Source organism: Onychomys torridus, chromosome 4 (genome assembly GCF_903995425.1).
Source record: "Onychomys torridus chromosome 4, mOncTor1.1, whole genome shotgun sequence".
Taxonomy (NCBI): domain Eukaryota; kingdom Metazoa; phylum Chordata; class Mammalia; order Rodentia; family Cricetidae; genus Onychomys; species Onychomys torridus.
The window spans coordinates 56855609-56868519 of NC_050446.1; the positions used below are offsets into that span (position 1 = coordinate 56855609).

The following is a 12911-nucleotide window of genomic DNA, read 5'->3' on the forward strand; positions in this document are numbered from 1 at the left end:
CAATCTCAAACTTACCTCTTAATAATGTAATAATTCTAACCTGATTTTCAACTCCCTTCTTTCCTGACTGCCACATTCTCGTGTTTAAGACATTACTTGCTCTGGAATAATCCTTTTGTACACTGTGAAGATTTGTCACTGTGATTGGTTTAATAAAGGAATTGACTGGCCAATAGCTGAACAGGATAAAGTTAGTCAGTTGGGAAAGCCAAATTGAGAATGCTGGGAAAGAGAGAGGCAGTGTCTGGGGTCACCAGCCAGAAGGAAAGGAGGTAAGACATTCAGGAGAGTTAAATGCCACAAGCCTCATGGCAGAATGTAGATTAATAGAAATGGGTTAATTAAAGTTGGAAGAGCTAGTTAGTAATACACCTGAGCTATGAGCCGAATCTCTAAGTCAGTTCTTTGGGAAGCAGCTACTGGTTATTTGAGAGTAGCTACAGGACAGAAAAGCTCTACCTACAATTACTCTCTTTAAAAGACATTTACTACTATTTTGGGTTATCTAATAAATTTCCTTAAAACATTACTAAATTCTCACAAGCACACTAACTATGTGCTTTGTCTAATTGAAACTATAAGTCAGAAGCACTAGATTCTGTTTTTTTTTAAAAAAGCTACATCACTATTTACAGTGGCTGTTTCCAAAACTGAGTGGAAAAGGCACCTGCAGGAAAAACTCCTCCATTAGGGCCATGGTCCACCTGTAGTGCAGCTTCCAAGTCTTGGCCGGGTGGCTGATATCGGCTGCATGCAGTATCAGGGACATGGTTTTGGCTCTGTCAATCCTGCCAAAACAAAGACATGTTCAAATTACCAGAACCAAATCGTCACTTACTGTTTTGTAAGACCATCCCCCAGAAGATGAACAAGACACAAGGAAATAACCTACCCTTCAGGCTGCTGCAAACTGTTTCTTATGTTTTTAATTTGCTGGAAATGACCTGACATGTCTGTAGATAACACCATTTCAATCACTAAGTTCCGAAGATCCCTGCAGAGGCATCAAAAGGAGAATGGTTCACTTGACTCTTCCTGAGCTCCGAGAGGGACATTTCTGTAAATATCCACGATTACACTATCTTTCCTAACAATTATAGTTCTGGGGACTGAACTAAGGTCATTGTACATGTATGGCATGTGCTTTAGTAACATCCACACTTTGTTCCTAAATGTAAATTTGAATGCTTTAGAAGTAAGACACATAATCAGTGGGGCTTGAGGATAAATTAAATCTATGTGGCCAGCAAAACTGGTTAGCTTAATGCCCTATGGAAGGGATATGGAGGAACATGGTTTCTCAAGGTCCTTCCTGCACTTTGCTCATTTTACCAATATTTATCCAGTCAATGTTAGGACTTATGGACTTACGTAGCAATAATTCCTTTGTCAGTACACTAAACATATAATTCCGATCATACACCTGCAAAGGGCTGTTAATATTTCCCTCTGGAGATTTCACTTGCTCAGTTATGCAGCTAGGATGTGGCTAAGATAAGAATCAACCAGAATTCCCACTCCAAAAGCTGACCCTTGGACCCCTCCACAGTGTCCCGCTACCATCACAGGAACCTCAGAGAAGTCTAGATGCTAGTGAGAGGAACCTGATCCTCTATAAAATAGACATTTACATTGGCACTGTTTAAGCTTTTAACCAAGACGCCATAATGTAAATACAGTGACCATATCACAGTAGAAAATTGAGTCATCCTAGCAAAGGCTCATAGAGACAGACAAGAAATCAATTATATTTTGTTTTCACTATGGGGGCAGTATTCAAAGCAAGGCATGGAGCACCTTGAACTATGATTTTGAATCAAAATATTTTTAGCTGGGCAGTGGTGGTGCATGCCTTTAATCCTAACACCTGGGAGGCAGAGGCAGTTGTATCTCTGAGTTCAAGGCCAGCCTCGTCTACAGAGCAAGCTCCTGGATAGCTAGGTCTTTAAAGAGAAACCCTGTCGGGAAACTCTCACCCTCCCAAAAAATTTTTTACATAAAAGATGATTTATTTTTCAAAATAGCAACATATTAGAATTGTTATTGAAAATTGCAAGTGCTCAGTTAAACTTTTATTTAGATGAAAGCAAGAACCAGTATTAAGCTATCATTTCTAATACTGGGTAACCTATCCAGATATTCAGGTAAATAAAGGAATTGAAGATAGCTAAGAAAAGTATTCCCAATTACTGTTTTTTAAATGAAATTTTAACAGAATTCACATTATGAACTGGACACAATATTTGTTGACTAAGAAAATTAAGACAAAATTTATACAGTGTAATAAAATGCTATGCTTTCCATTTAAATACTCAATAAATTCTAGAAGTTATATTAATAAACTAGGCAAAATATTATACAAGAGAAATACAACTTAATGTGTAAAATATTCTTATAAAAGGAGCAATTATTTTATTTGTAATAAAAAACTAAAAACATTTGAGGGCAGAAAATTACAGGTCTTTAACAAGACAACCAAATTTCAATGCTCAATAAAATTTATGTTATATCAGTAAATGGGTACTTTGTTGGTGATTGGAAAGCATTAAATCTATTAAATTTTACAGTCTATGTGATTATTGTACTATTTGTTAACACAACAATACAAAAAATGTCTGAAGTTACCAAAGAGAAACATAAAATAAGAGGGCAAAGGAAAAAAACAGAGTAAATAAAATCATACTGAAAGGTAAAGATTTAACATGGAGAAAGGAAAAAAAGATAATTCAACGCAAAGACAATGAAAGTCAATAATGTACATTTTACTCCTGGGAGAATACAGTATTTTTGTCCACACTGAGGGTTATGTTAGTATAGTTGTAAGTTTTGTTCAAGTAGATGAAGGTCTTTATTTTTTTAAGGCTAAGTTCCCCAATAGCAAAATACTAGAGAGAATAATAAACATGTTCAAGTTCATGGGGGGCCTGCCCCTTTCTGAATGGAAACAGAGGAGGAGTGGGTGGATGGGGAGGGAGGTAGATGAGAGATAGGACGGGGGGGACAGGAAGAGAGGAGGAAGGGGAAATTGTGGTTGGTATATAAAATAAAGGAAAAATGTTAATTTAAAAAAGAATGAGGGGTTGGGGATTTAGCTCAGTGGTAGAGCGCTTGCCTAGGAAGGGCAAGGCCAGGGGTTCGATCCTCAGCTTAAAAAAAAAAAAATGAACATGATGCTAAAATTTTGAATTTATCTAAGCTACATATTGGTTGAAAAAAAAACCCAAGCTCCACTACAGACTGAATGATTATGTCCCCTAAGCATCTGTGGTATGACATGTGGGGGCAATGAGTTGATCTGAAGAGAGTTCTTGTCTGTCCAGCAGCAGAGATGTGTGCCTGGACTGAGCTTCAAAGGCCTGCTTGCTCCTCAGAGTGTCTAGTCAGCAGGTGCTGCTTGTAATGGGAGAAGACCTGGGATTTCATCTGTTTTTCTTACTTTAATTACATAACGTATATTGTTCTTGGGGTTCAATTTCCTCTGAAACTCACCTCCAGTCATCTTTAGATAAGTTTACCAAGATATTCATTTCCTCCTCTTGCATAAGTCGGTAGGCTGCACTCACGTGGTGATTTTCAAGCACAGAGCGGTCGTTGTACAGAATGGCAACATCTGACCTGGAAATTGAAAGCAAACATCCAGATGAGAATTTGTTCAGACTGAGATTTTAATAATAAATAGCAAGGTTTAAGTCTTCTCACTGGTTGAAATCCTATCATTGAACACAGAACACTATGCTAAGTTACCATTTAAATAACTGTATAATAATTTCACATTTGAAGCAGACTTAAATGGTGTAGCTGTTTCTACTGCCATTCTCAGAAGGACTGCAGAGAATTCAGATCCCCTTCATACCCTCTGCTTCCACAGTGTGTTGTTTTGGAGGGTAGTGTTCATGTTATCGCTTCTGTTGTGTTTTCTTTCCCCAAATGTCACAGAGTTTGAATCGTGCAGTAGACTATCTTCCCAGATTGGCTGTTTTCACTTACCAGTATGCATTGGAACGTCAATCAAGTTGCTTTCTTATTCTTATTTTAAAACATTCTTTGTGTTTTATAGTCCTTTGATAACCATGTATCATGCATATATTGTTCCCCTGTCTGTGTCTTTTTATTTTCTTAACAATGCCTTTGGCAGGGCAGTTTTAATTTTAAGGAAGTTCAGCTTTCAACTCTTATTTTCATATGCAGTGCCTTTGGTCATTATTAAACCCTGGGTCATATCAACTTCCTCTTGTGCAGTCTTTTGCAATGTCATGATTTGTGCTTTATGTTTAAGTCTGTGATCCTTCTGAAGGATGTATGGTCTATATCCTAACACATTTCATGCTGCTGAAGCAGGATACTTGTGGTTATTTTATACATTATAGAGATTCATTTCCCATAGTTCTTGAGACAGGAGAGTTTGAGATCAGAGTGCCATCATTTGGAAAGCTCCTTCTTGCTGCATTTCTGTGTACCACATGGAAGAAGGGCAGAGATATGGAGAGAGCAAAGCCTCTCCCAAGAGTCCTTTCATAATGGTAGTATGTTCGTGCAGGGGGAGCCCTTACGACCTACATACTCCCAGTCAGGAGTGGCTTCCCCTAGCTGGTGCATGCAGAGTCAGTTCCCATCCCACGAATTCTAGAGGACATGCACAAACCATAGCAGTTTGCATCTACTCTGTGTTCTTTCTGCATAGGCATGTGCAAGTTTTCTAACACCATTTACTGAAAAGATTCTTGTCTTTCCAAAGCCTTAATTCCTTGGTCAAAGACCAACCAACTAGAGGCTGTAGAGATTGGGTCAACAGTTACAAGACATTCCAGAGGACTAAAGTTCAGTCGCAGCAATAGCGTCAGGAGACTCACACTGCCTGCATCTTCAGGCTCATGAGCATGTCCCCTCCAGGAACCAGTACATACATGGCATGCACACATACATATAAGTAATAAAAGTAAATAAATTAATTAAATAAGACAAATCTTTAAAAAAATCAATTGGCTAAATATTGTGGGTCCATTTCTGTGCTTTTTAGTCTGTTCCATTTTTCTAAATGTCTATTTTTTCATTAATATCACACTTTCTGATTATTACAGATTTGTAGTCACTACTAAACCACATCTCTCACCTCAAAGGAGATAGTCTATTTTAGAGCCAAATACGAGTGATCACGGCTCAGGAGTACAGACTTGGGTTAACCCCAAATCCCATTTTTTAACATCATAACAATTCTGTGCATCTTTAGACTAAAGAACAAAGAAAATGTACAAATTAAGACATTTTGAAAATACATTGATAGAAGCATCAGGCGGTTCTCAGAGGTGTATGGAAAGCTTTGCTCTAGGTCTCAGATGTCATCTGATGACATTCTTAGCCTGTTGGTTGTGGAGAATGAGGGGTCTGTACACCCCAAAGGATTTACTAATGGCTACAAAGTTGTTATATCACATAGAGAAGAGGTCAGTAAATGGCTTTGAAGGGGCTTAAGATGGCCCAGTATAATTTGGCTCTGGAATTGCAACTAATAACTAATAACTTAATTAGCTTTGCAAAAGGCTCAGTGCACGGTATGGTTTTTCCATGAGCTTTTCACAGTAGTAAACTTTAAAGTGAGAGGGAATAGTCCTCTAATTTTATTTAATTCCATGTTAGATTAACTATTCTGGAGCTCTTATTTCTCCATACAAACTTTAGACAATATCCACAGAACAAGTACACTAAATAAAAATCTGATTGGGATTGCATTGGATCTATAGAGCAACTTGGGTCAGGTCAAATCACATTTTAACCAAAATGAGTCTTTCTCCCCATGAACATGAATTACATCTTCTCTTTGTTCCGCCAGAATCTTATGGTTTTCCTTCTCTAGACTTTCCTACACATTTTGTTAGATGTGTACCAAGCATTTCAGTTTGGGGATGCTACTGCAAATGGTATTGCATGTTCAAAGGGAACATCCCCTTGTTCGTCTCTGGTGGTTAATAAAGCTGTTGACTCGGAATGCCATGATGCATTAGCCTTGTGTCCTGCAGCCCTGCTGTTGTAGTACTTTAGCTGCAGGGCTTGCTTTGGTCTTCTTCTGTCAGTTGTTGCAGACATGCTACAGAGTCATGTCACTGTAAACAGATAGCTGTATTTCTTCCTTCTCAATATAAATAATCCCAATTTCTGATCGTACTATGTTGGCTGGTTCTTGGAGCCATACTGAAAGTCTGGGAGTGGAGGTGGGATAGCCTTCTTTTTTGAAACAATACAGTGTGTAGTGGCTAGACTGATTACTATTACATATGAGTTCCTATACTTACCATTTTAAAATATTTGAAGTCTACTCCTGGTCATTTTCCAGAATGTAATGTATTGCTATTAATGGTGGTCCCTGTTATAGTATTCCTCTTGATAACTTATTCCTCTCATCTAGGTGAGATTTTAGGCCCTTTGACCAACATCTCCTAACTATTCCCCTCACCACCCAGTGACTATCACTCCATTCTAGCTCATATCCTTCATCAAATTGAGGATATTGTCAACTCTTTCTAGTTTATTGAATTTGGACCATGAATGGATATTAGATTTTGTCAAATACTTTTCTACATATCTTGGTATGGCCCCATTTCTTCTGTAGATTTTTGGATTGAATTTAATGTGTTGAATCAGAGATAGCTTGCAATCCTAGGATAATTGGTCATGGTGCTAATTTTCCCTTTAATTATCATAGTTTAAATATCTATATGCCCTTTCCCTTCCATTTAAAATGCTAAATATGAATATAATCTAAATATCCAAAAGAAAAAAATTAGCTCATCCTTATTCAGTCAGTGAATGACTAGCCTCTTTTTGCCCTATTTCAAGTAGTTAATTACATCCTCATTCATTTGACCCCAGTTTACTTTAGGAGGGGGATAAAGAGTATGATGGAAATCACTTTCTCCCACACATTTCTGTGATTAAATTTGAATATTGCAGATGTACTCGCTGTAAATTAAAATGGAGAAAGTTGTTTTCAACACAAGTTTATGGCAGACATTTTACTCTTAAGCTATTGAATTCATCAAGAGTCTTTTATTTCTCATCTGCCTATATTTTCATATAATATAAACTCCAAACTAACAAACTACTTCAAATTGTCTGAATAGACTTGATATTCTAGTCCAAGGTATGGACCTGTTGCAAGCCTTCTCAGTTCTGTGAAGTGGAGTCTTGGCTTCTTCATTCTCTCCTCCTAGAATGTCAGGTATGGATTGGAAGCAGAACCGTTGTCTGCAGTATCTTCAGTTGGTGAGCCAGCCACACAGGCTAGCACAGTGAAAGGAAGCAGCAGTGTTAAGAGGCAAGAGAAAGTGAAAGCCCACAGCAACTGCACTACTATACGCCTCCCAGAGCCTGGTACCTCTTGCACTCCTTTTTCTTCTTAGATATATTTGCTAAGTGTGTTGGTTGGCTTTAGGTCAATTTGACATAATCTAGACTAATTGGAAAGAAGGACTTTCAAGTAAAAAATGGCTCCATAACACTGCCCTGTAGGTAAAAACATGGCCCATATTCTTGATTAATGATTGGTGTGGGAAGGCCCAGCCATTTGTGAGTGGTACCATATTTGGGATGACGGTCCTGAGCTGTATAAGAAAGCAGACTGAGCAAACTAGTAAGAAGCACTCCTCCATGGCTGTCTCTGTTTTCAGTTCCTGCCTCCAGGTTCCTACTTTGAGTTCCTACCCTTACTTCTCTGGTGAAATGGTGCAAGCTGAAATAAACCCTTTCCTTCCCACACTGTGTTTTATCACAGTAATAGAAAGCCTGACTAAGACACTGTGGTAAGGAACTGTGTTGCACAAAATGGACTGTCTCTGTCTTTTTGATGGATAGAGTTCTAGTTACAACCTAGCTCTAACCTGTTACTGAATGCTTATTGATGAGCACACAAGGACAAAACAAAGAACCAACATTGTAACTAAAACAATACAAAAAAGATGGGTGAATGTATAAGATGATTTGCTTCTCTGTAGCAGTCATTTGCTATGTGGACCATAAAATTATGTTGTCTGCATTATCCAGACATAGTATTTTTAAAAGAAGAAACAAAAAATCTGACATCTCCTGCAAGCACTGTATTCAAGAGCATAGTCTGCCAGATAAAGCAAGCCTTTTGCCAACTCCGCATAAGTGAATCAGCCTATCAATCACTAGATTAATCCCTCACTCCTATGCATCCTGCACTGTCAGAAAGATGAAATTCTGTGTGTGTGTGCCTAACTAATGTCACATATCTTTCAACAATCTTACAACCTAAAGCTCATTTAACTAATAAACATAGCTCAACACAAAAGAAGGTCACATATAATCTGTATTTAAGGGATAATTAAATCAATATTAACTAAACAAAATACCACATGTATTTCCAGAAGTTTGCTGGTATAGGAAACCTATGGTTTTCCAATAATTTCATTTGTATCATGTATCTCCTGACATATCTATAGTATGATTTTCAAGGTTATTATATGATGTGGCCATGAGTATCTCACTTCCTCTCTGCAAAACAAGTAAAGCTGTGTTTTTGAACCTGATTTAGCATAGCAAAGTATGTTCAGCTTTGTCTCATAAATCCAACAAGCTTGCTGAGAATACAGCATGGTCTTAATGTTTGATGATCTTTTACTGCTAAGAAAAGAACAAGACTCTAAGCAACATGTAGTATCCATGGCAACATGCAGCTAGGCATTTGCTGTTCACAAAGAGAAAAATTAATTCCATTTATTTACACTTTCAAGGATTTTACCCACTATAATAACTTTAGTGAACTCAAATGCAGCCTTGCCCTGTGTTCTAAATCATTTTCATCCATTTTGTTTACATGGCAAATGTGCCTCCATATTGGGAAAGCCCTCTACATCCAAATAGTATGAACACTATAAAATAAAACAGAATTAATGTTATTGGTGACATTTGATCTTATTTCTCCCTTGGCAATGTGAAGGTAATGTCATGAACTTAAAATGTTATACTGTTGCATGTTTTTGTCACTGAAATAATGTTTTAATAGAACTTTCAAGTTCATGTAAAATGACTCCATTAAATAATTGACTATGGTAGACAATTTATAAGAAAAGCAGTGAAATATAAGACCACACATCTTTATTATTTACTATAAATGAGGAAAATGCTGATTCCTCTGCCAACATCACCCGTTCCTTCTCTCCTCTCCATGTGGCATCCTTCTCTCCCTCATCTAATTCCTGTGCTTCCTCCTTCTTCTCCAAACCCAGCACTTAAAGAAGTTAGCTCTCCTCACCCTGCTGCAGATGATGAGTGAAAAGGAAGCTACATGTGATATCCTGATGCAGCACAGGAAAAACCAGTTTGGTTTCCACTGCTCAGAGCAGAAAGGGCAAGCATTGCTCTCTTTATAGGTCACTTCCTCCCTTGACCAAAACCTGGAACTCTATATAAAGCCCAGCTCAGTAATGACCTGTCTTTATTTAACTCTTCCCTGTTACGGATTCTGTGGGTACAAAAAGTCTTCAATAAGCAACCTTGACATGAACGCTCTTCTTTCCCTTTGATTCATAATACAATATAAGGAAAGGGGTTCCCTTTCTCTGCAAAATGAATTAATAAACTTCCTGGTTTATAACCAGATTTCAAGGTTCTTCTTTCCAACTGTTCCTATGTCTTTCTTGGGGACATGAGTCCAGGGACAGACAAAATGTCTTCACCACATTTTCACTGAGTTTCAACATTTTCTGTTGATCAGCTGCCCATCCTATTTGGGACTTTAACAGTTTGGACCCACCCTATGTCTGTATCTTGCTGTGGGAGCAGAGATGGGTAGTTAGCATACTGAGTCTGCCTCTCTTCTCAAATTCCCGATTTCAGCATCGCCATCCACTGACTGTATTTTCATAGGTCACTTTATCCTAATCTTAATTTTTCTTAATATATTGTGGAATGTAAACCAGATGATCTATAAGTTGGATTTCAATCATCTTAGGTTTCCTTTAAGGTGGGTTTTTTTTTTTGTTTGTTTATTTTGTTTTGTTTTTTGTTTTGTTATATTTTGTTTTCCTGAAACAGGGTTTCTGTGTAGCTTTGTGCCTTTCTGGGAACTCACTCTGTAGACCAGGCTGGCCATGAACTCATAGAGATCTACCTGGCTCTGCCTCCCGAGTGCTGGGATGAAAGGCGTGCACCACCACTGACAAACCAGCCACCACTGCCTAGCATGCCATTAAGGTTTACAACATGTAATGTTGTAATGGGCTGTGTCTTTCCTCCCAACATTAATACAAAAACTCCTTATATCTGAAATACTAGTTGTTAAAACATTTGTTAAGAACTTAAATGGCCAACACATTAAAAACTAGCACATTTATGTTTATAGCAGCTCTATTCATAAGAGCCCAAATTTAATAGACTAAAATTCTTCTAGTCCCACCACTTGTGTTGGGACCTTGCAATGTAATGTTATTATCAGGAATGAAAATGAGTTATCAGGACACCAGAAACCATGGAGAGACCTTAAACACATATTGCTAAATGGGAATAAAACAAAAAACAAAAACAACAACAACAACAACAAAAAACAAGCATAGGGTACATACTGCCTAATTTCAACATGACATTTTGGGAAAGGCAAAACTAATCCAATCTTTAAAAGATCTGTGTTTCCCAATGGTAAAACAAGAGAGAAATAAGCAAAGAAGATAGGATGTTTACATCACTAAAACTACCATGGGGTACATTAAATATTTATCAAAATCCATGGAAATTATAAACAAAGTCAGAACCCTAAAGTAAAGCCAGGACTTTAATTAGTAGCAAGCAGCATTAGCAGACTAATTGTAATTAGAGCTCCATAACAAGGTATATATTGGTTCTGATTGTAGGGCAAATCTGTAGGGTGGCTGAGTTGAGCATATAGAAACTTTGTGCCCCATGATCAGTTTTTTTTTCTATAAAGCTAAAATTGTTCTAAGAATGGTTTACCAAAACAAAACAAATAAACAAAAATAACCATATTTGACCAGATGGGAAGAAGGGTACTGGAAATGGATAGGTTTAAGTATGGATGCGGGTCAGGGTAGTTGGTAAGGATAAGGGAAGAAAGATCAGTTAAAACTATATATAAAAAGGCCATACAGAAGACAGATAAGTAACTAATTAAAAATAAAATAGAATTTGAATGGAGGTACCCCTATGGGTTCATAAAGCTGCTTTTCCAGAAGTTTAAGTTATTAAAAGAAGTTCAGGCAGGCAATACCTTCCTAGGAGGTATAGTCAGAGAGTTTCCTAAGCCCCCAAAACAATTCAGGCAATTACTACCGCTGTTGGTTTCCCACCGAAACGAGATGGTAAAAACTATTGCTTAAGACGTCATACACGCCAGTCTTAGACACAGAGAAATTAAGTTGGAGCTGGGTGGGATGCTTCCTTACTAGAAAGTTATCCTGCATAGTGTTGTAGACTGTTATGCTTATGGCTGGAGGGCTCTCACCAACAGTCATTCTTTGCTGTAGATCCTGTATGCACATCACATATCAGTCATGCAAGATGTGCCCACTGGTGTCATAGCAGCTTGTGTGTTATGGAGATAATAAACTATTTACTGATTGGATTTGTGGCCCACTGCCTCAGGAGAAAAGTCATGTTTGGTACTGTAAACCTGGTCAAAAGTCCATGGCTGAGGAGATGACAGGCTTAAGTGGGGAAGTTACTAACATAGTTTTTGCTTAATGAGCATAATATACACATCAGCTTGCTTCTAAATAACTTTGTTTATGCCCGTAGGTTAGTCTTGCTGTCAGCTTTGGTGAGAAAGGAGGGTTTTGGGTTTTTTTTGTGTGGTAGATAGTGGTAACTGCAGAGATATACAACTGTTCACAGTGATGAGAATAACCATTGAATGCTCATCCACAAAGGGAACAGTTATATCAGAGCCATAAGTAGAAGAGCTACATCACCCTCATTAAGGTGATAATGCCAGAGAACATTCCAGAGGAAGGAATAGAGGGAATGTAAGAGCTAGAGGCAAAAGAGTGGACTGCTAAACTGTCTTCTGGGCATGACATGGCCATTGCATTTTGAACATACAGCAGCTTTGATAGCTTGTACAAGATTCACACAAGACTGAGCTTCTCAATACCTTCCACGTCATGGAAGAGGGAGAGGTTCATTGGCCCTATTCTTACCTATGGCTTTATACACAGTTAATATTTGATAGGAGGCAGAGACATTTATTCAGAGATGTCCTCATTGGCAAAGTGTCCATGCTCGTCTAAACAACTCTTCAATTATGGTCCTGTGTGAACTGTATTGAAACTCATTGGGCCACAGACACATACACAAAAGGACATAAAGTAGAGCAGTACTAAATAGGGGGAGCAAAGACATGGGGGAGCAAAGGACACACACAAGAGAAGGGGCAAATCTAGTTAAAAACATCATATGCATGTAGGAAGATATTATAATGAAACTCACTATTGTATGTGATTAACATATGCCAAGAAAGCATTTTTTTGTTTTGCTTGCTTGCTTTTTTGTTTTGTTTTGTTTTGTTTTTGAGACAGAGTTTCTCTGTGTAGCCCTGGCTGTCCTGGAACTTGCTCTGTAGACCAGGCTGGACTTGAACTCTGAGATCCACCTGCTTCTGCCTCCAGAGTTTGAGTGCTAGGATTAAAGGCATGCACCACCACTGCTTGGTGCCAATAAAGCATTTTTAAAAAACAAGATTTAGCATTCTCTCAACAGAGCAGTTCTATAGTTTTCCAGATATATTATTATATTATGCAGGTGATATTTCCTCATTAAGCAATCGTGGCTAATCAAACATAGAAATATTAGGACTCCACATATAGAAAGTGAGTTTGATCCTGCATTATAACCATCATTAAAGCATCTTATTTTTCAACTATATTGAAAACTTCATACTGCCTTGG

General features: G+C 37.9%; 1 protein-coding gene across 7 annotated transcripts in view; it reads right to left on the reverse strand.

Moving 5' to 3' along the window:
- Positions 1-12911, reverse strand: part of Pde1a (phosphodiesterase 1A) — a 277056-nt gene that overhangs the window by 33248 nt on the left and 230897 nt on the right. For all 7 annotated transcript variants that reach the window (XM_036184584.1, XM_036184583.1, XM_036184581.1 and 4 more), the window contains exons 9-11: positions 3490-3615; positions 893-994; positions 668-788 (exon numbers count right to left, since the gene is read on the reverse strand). In XM_036184584.1, coding sequence (XP_036040477.1) covers positions 668-788; positions 893-994; positions 3490-3615 — 349 coding nt within the window. The remainder of the gene's footprint in view (positions 1-667; positions 789-892; positions 995-3489; positions 3616-12911) is intronic.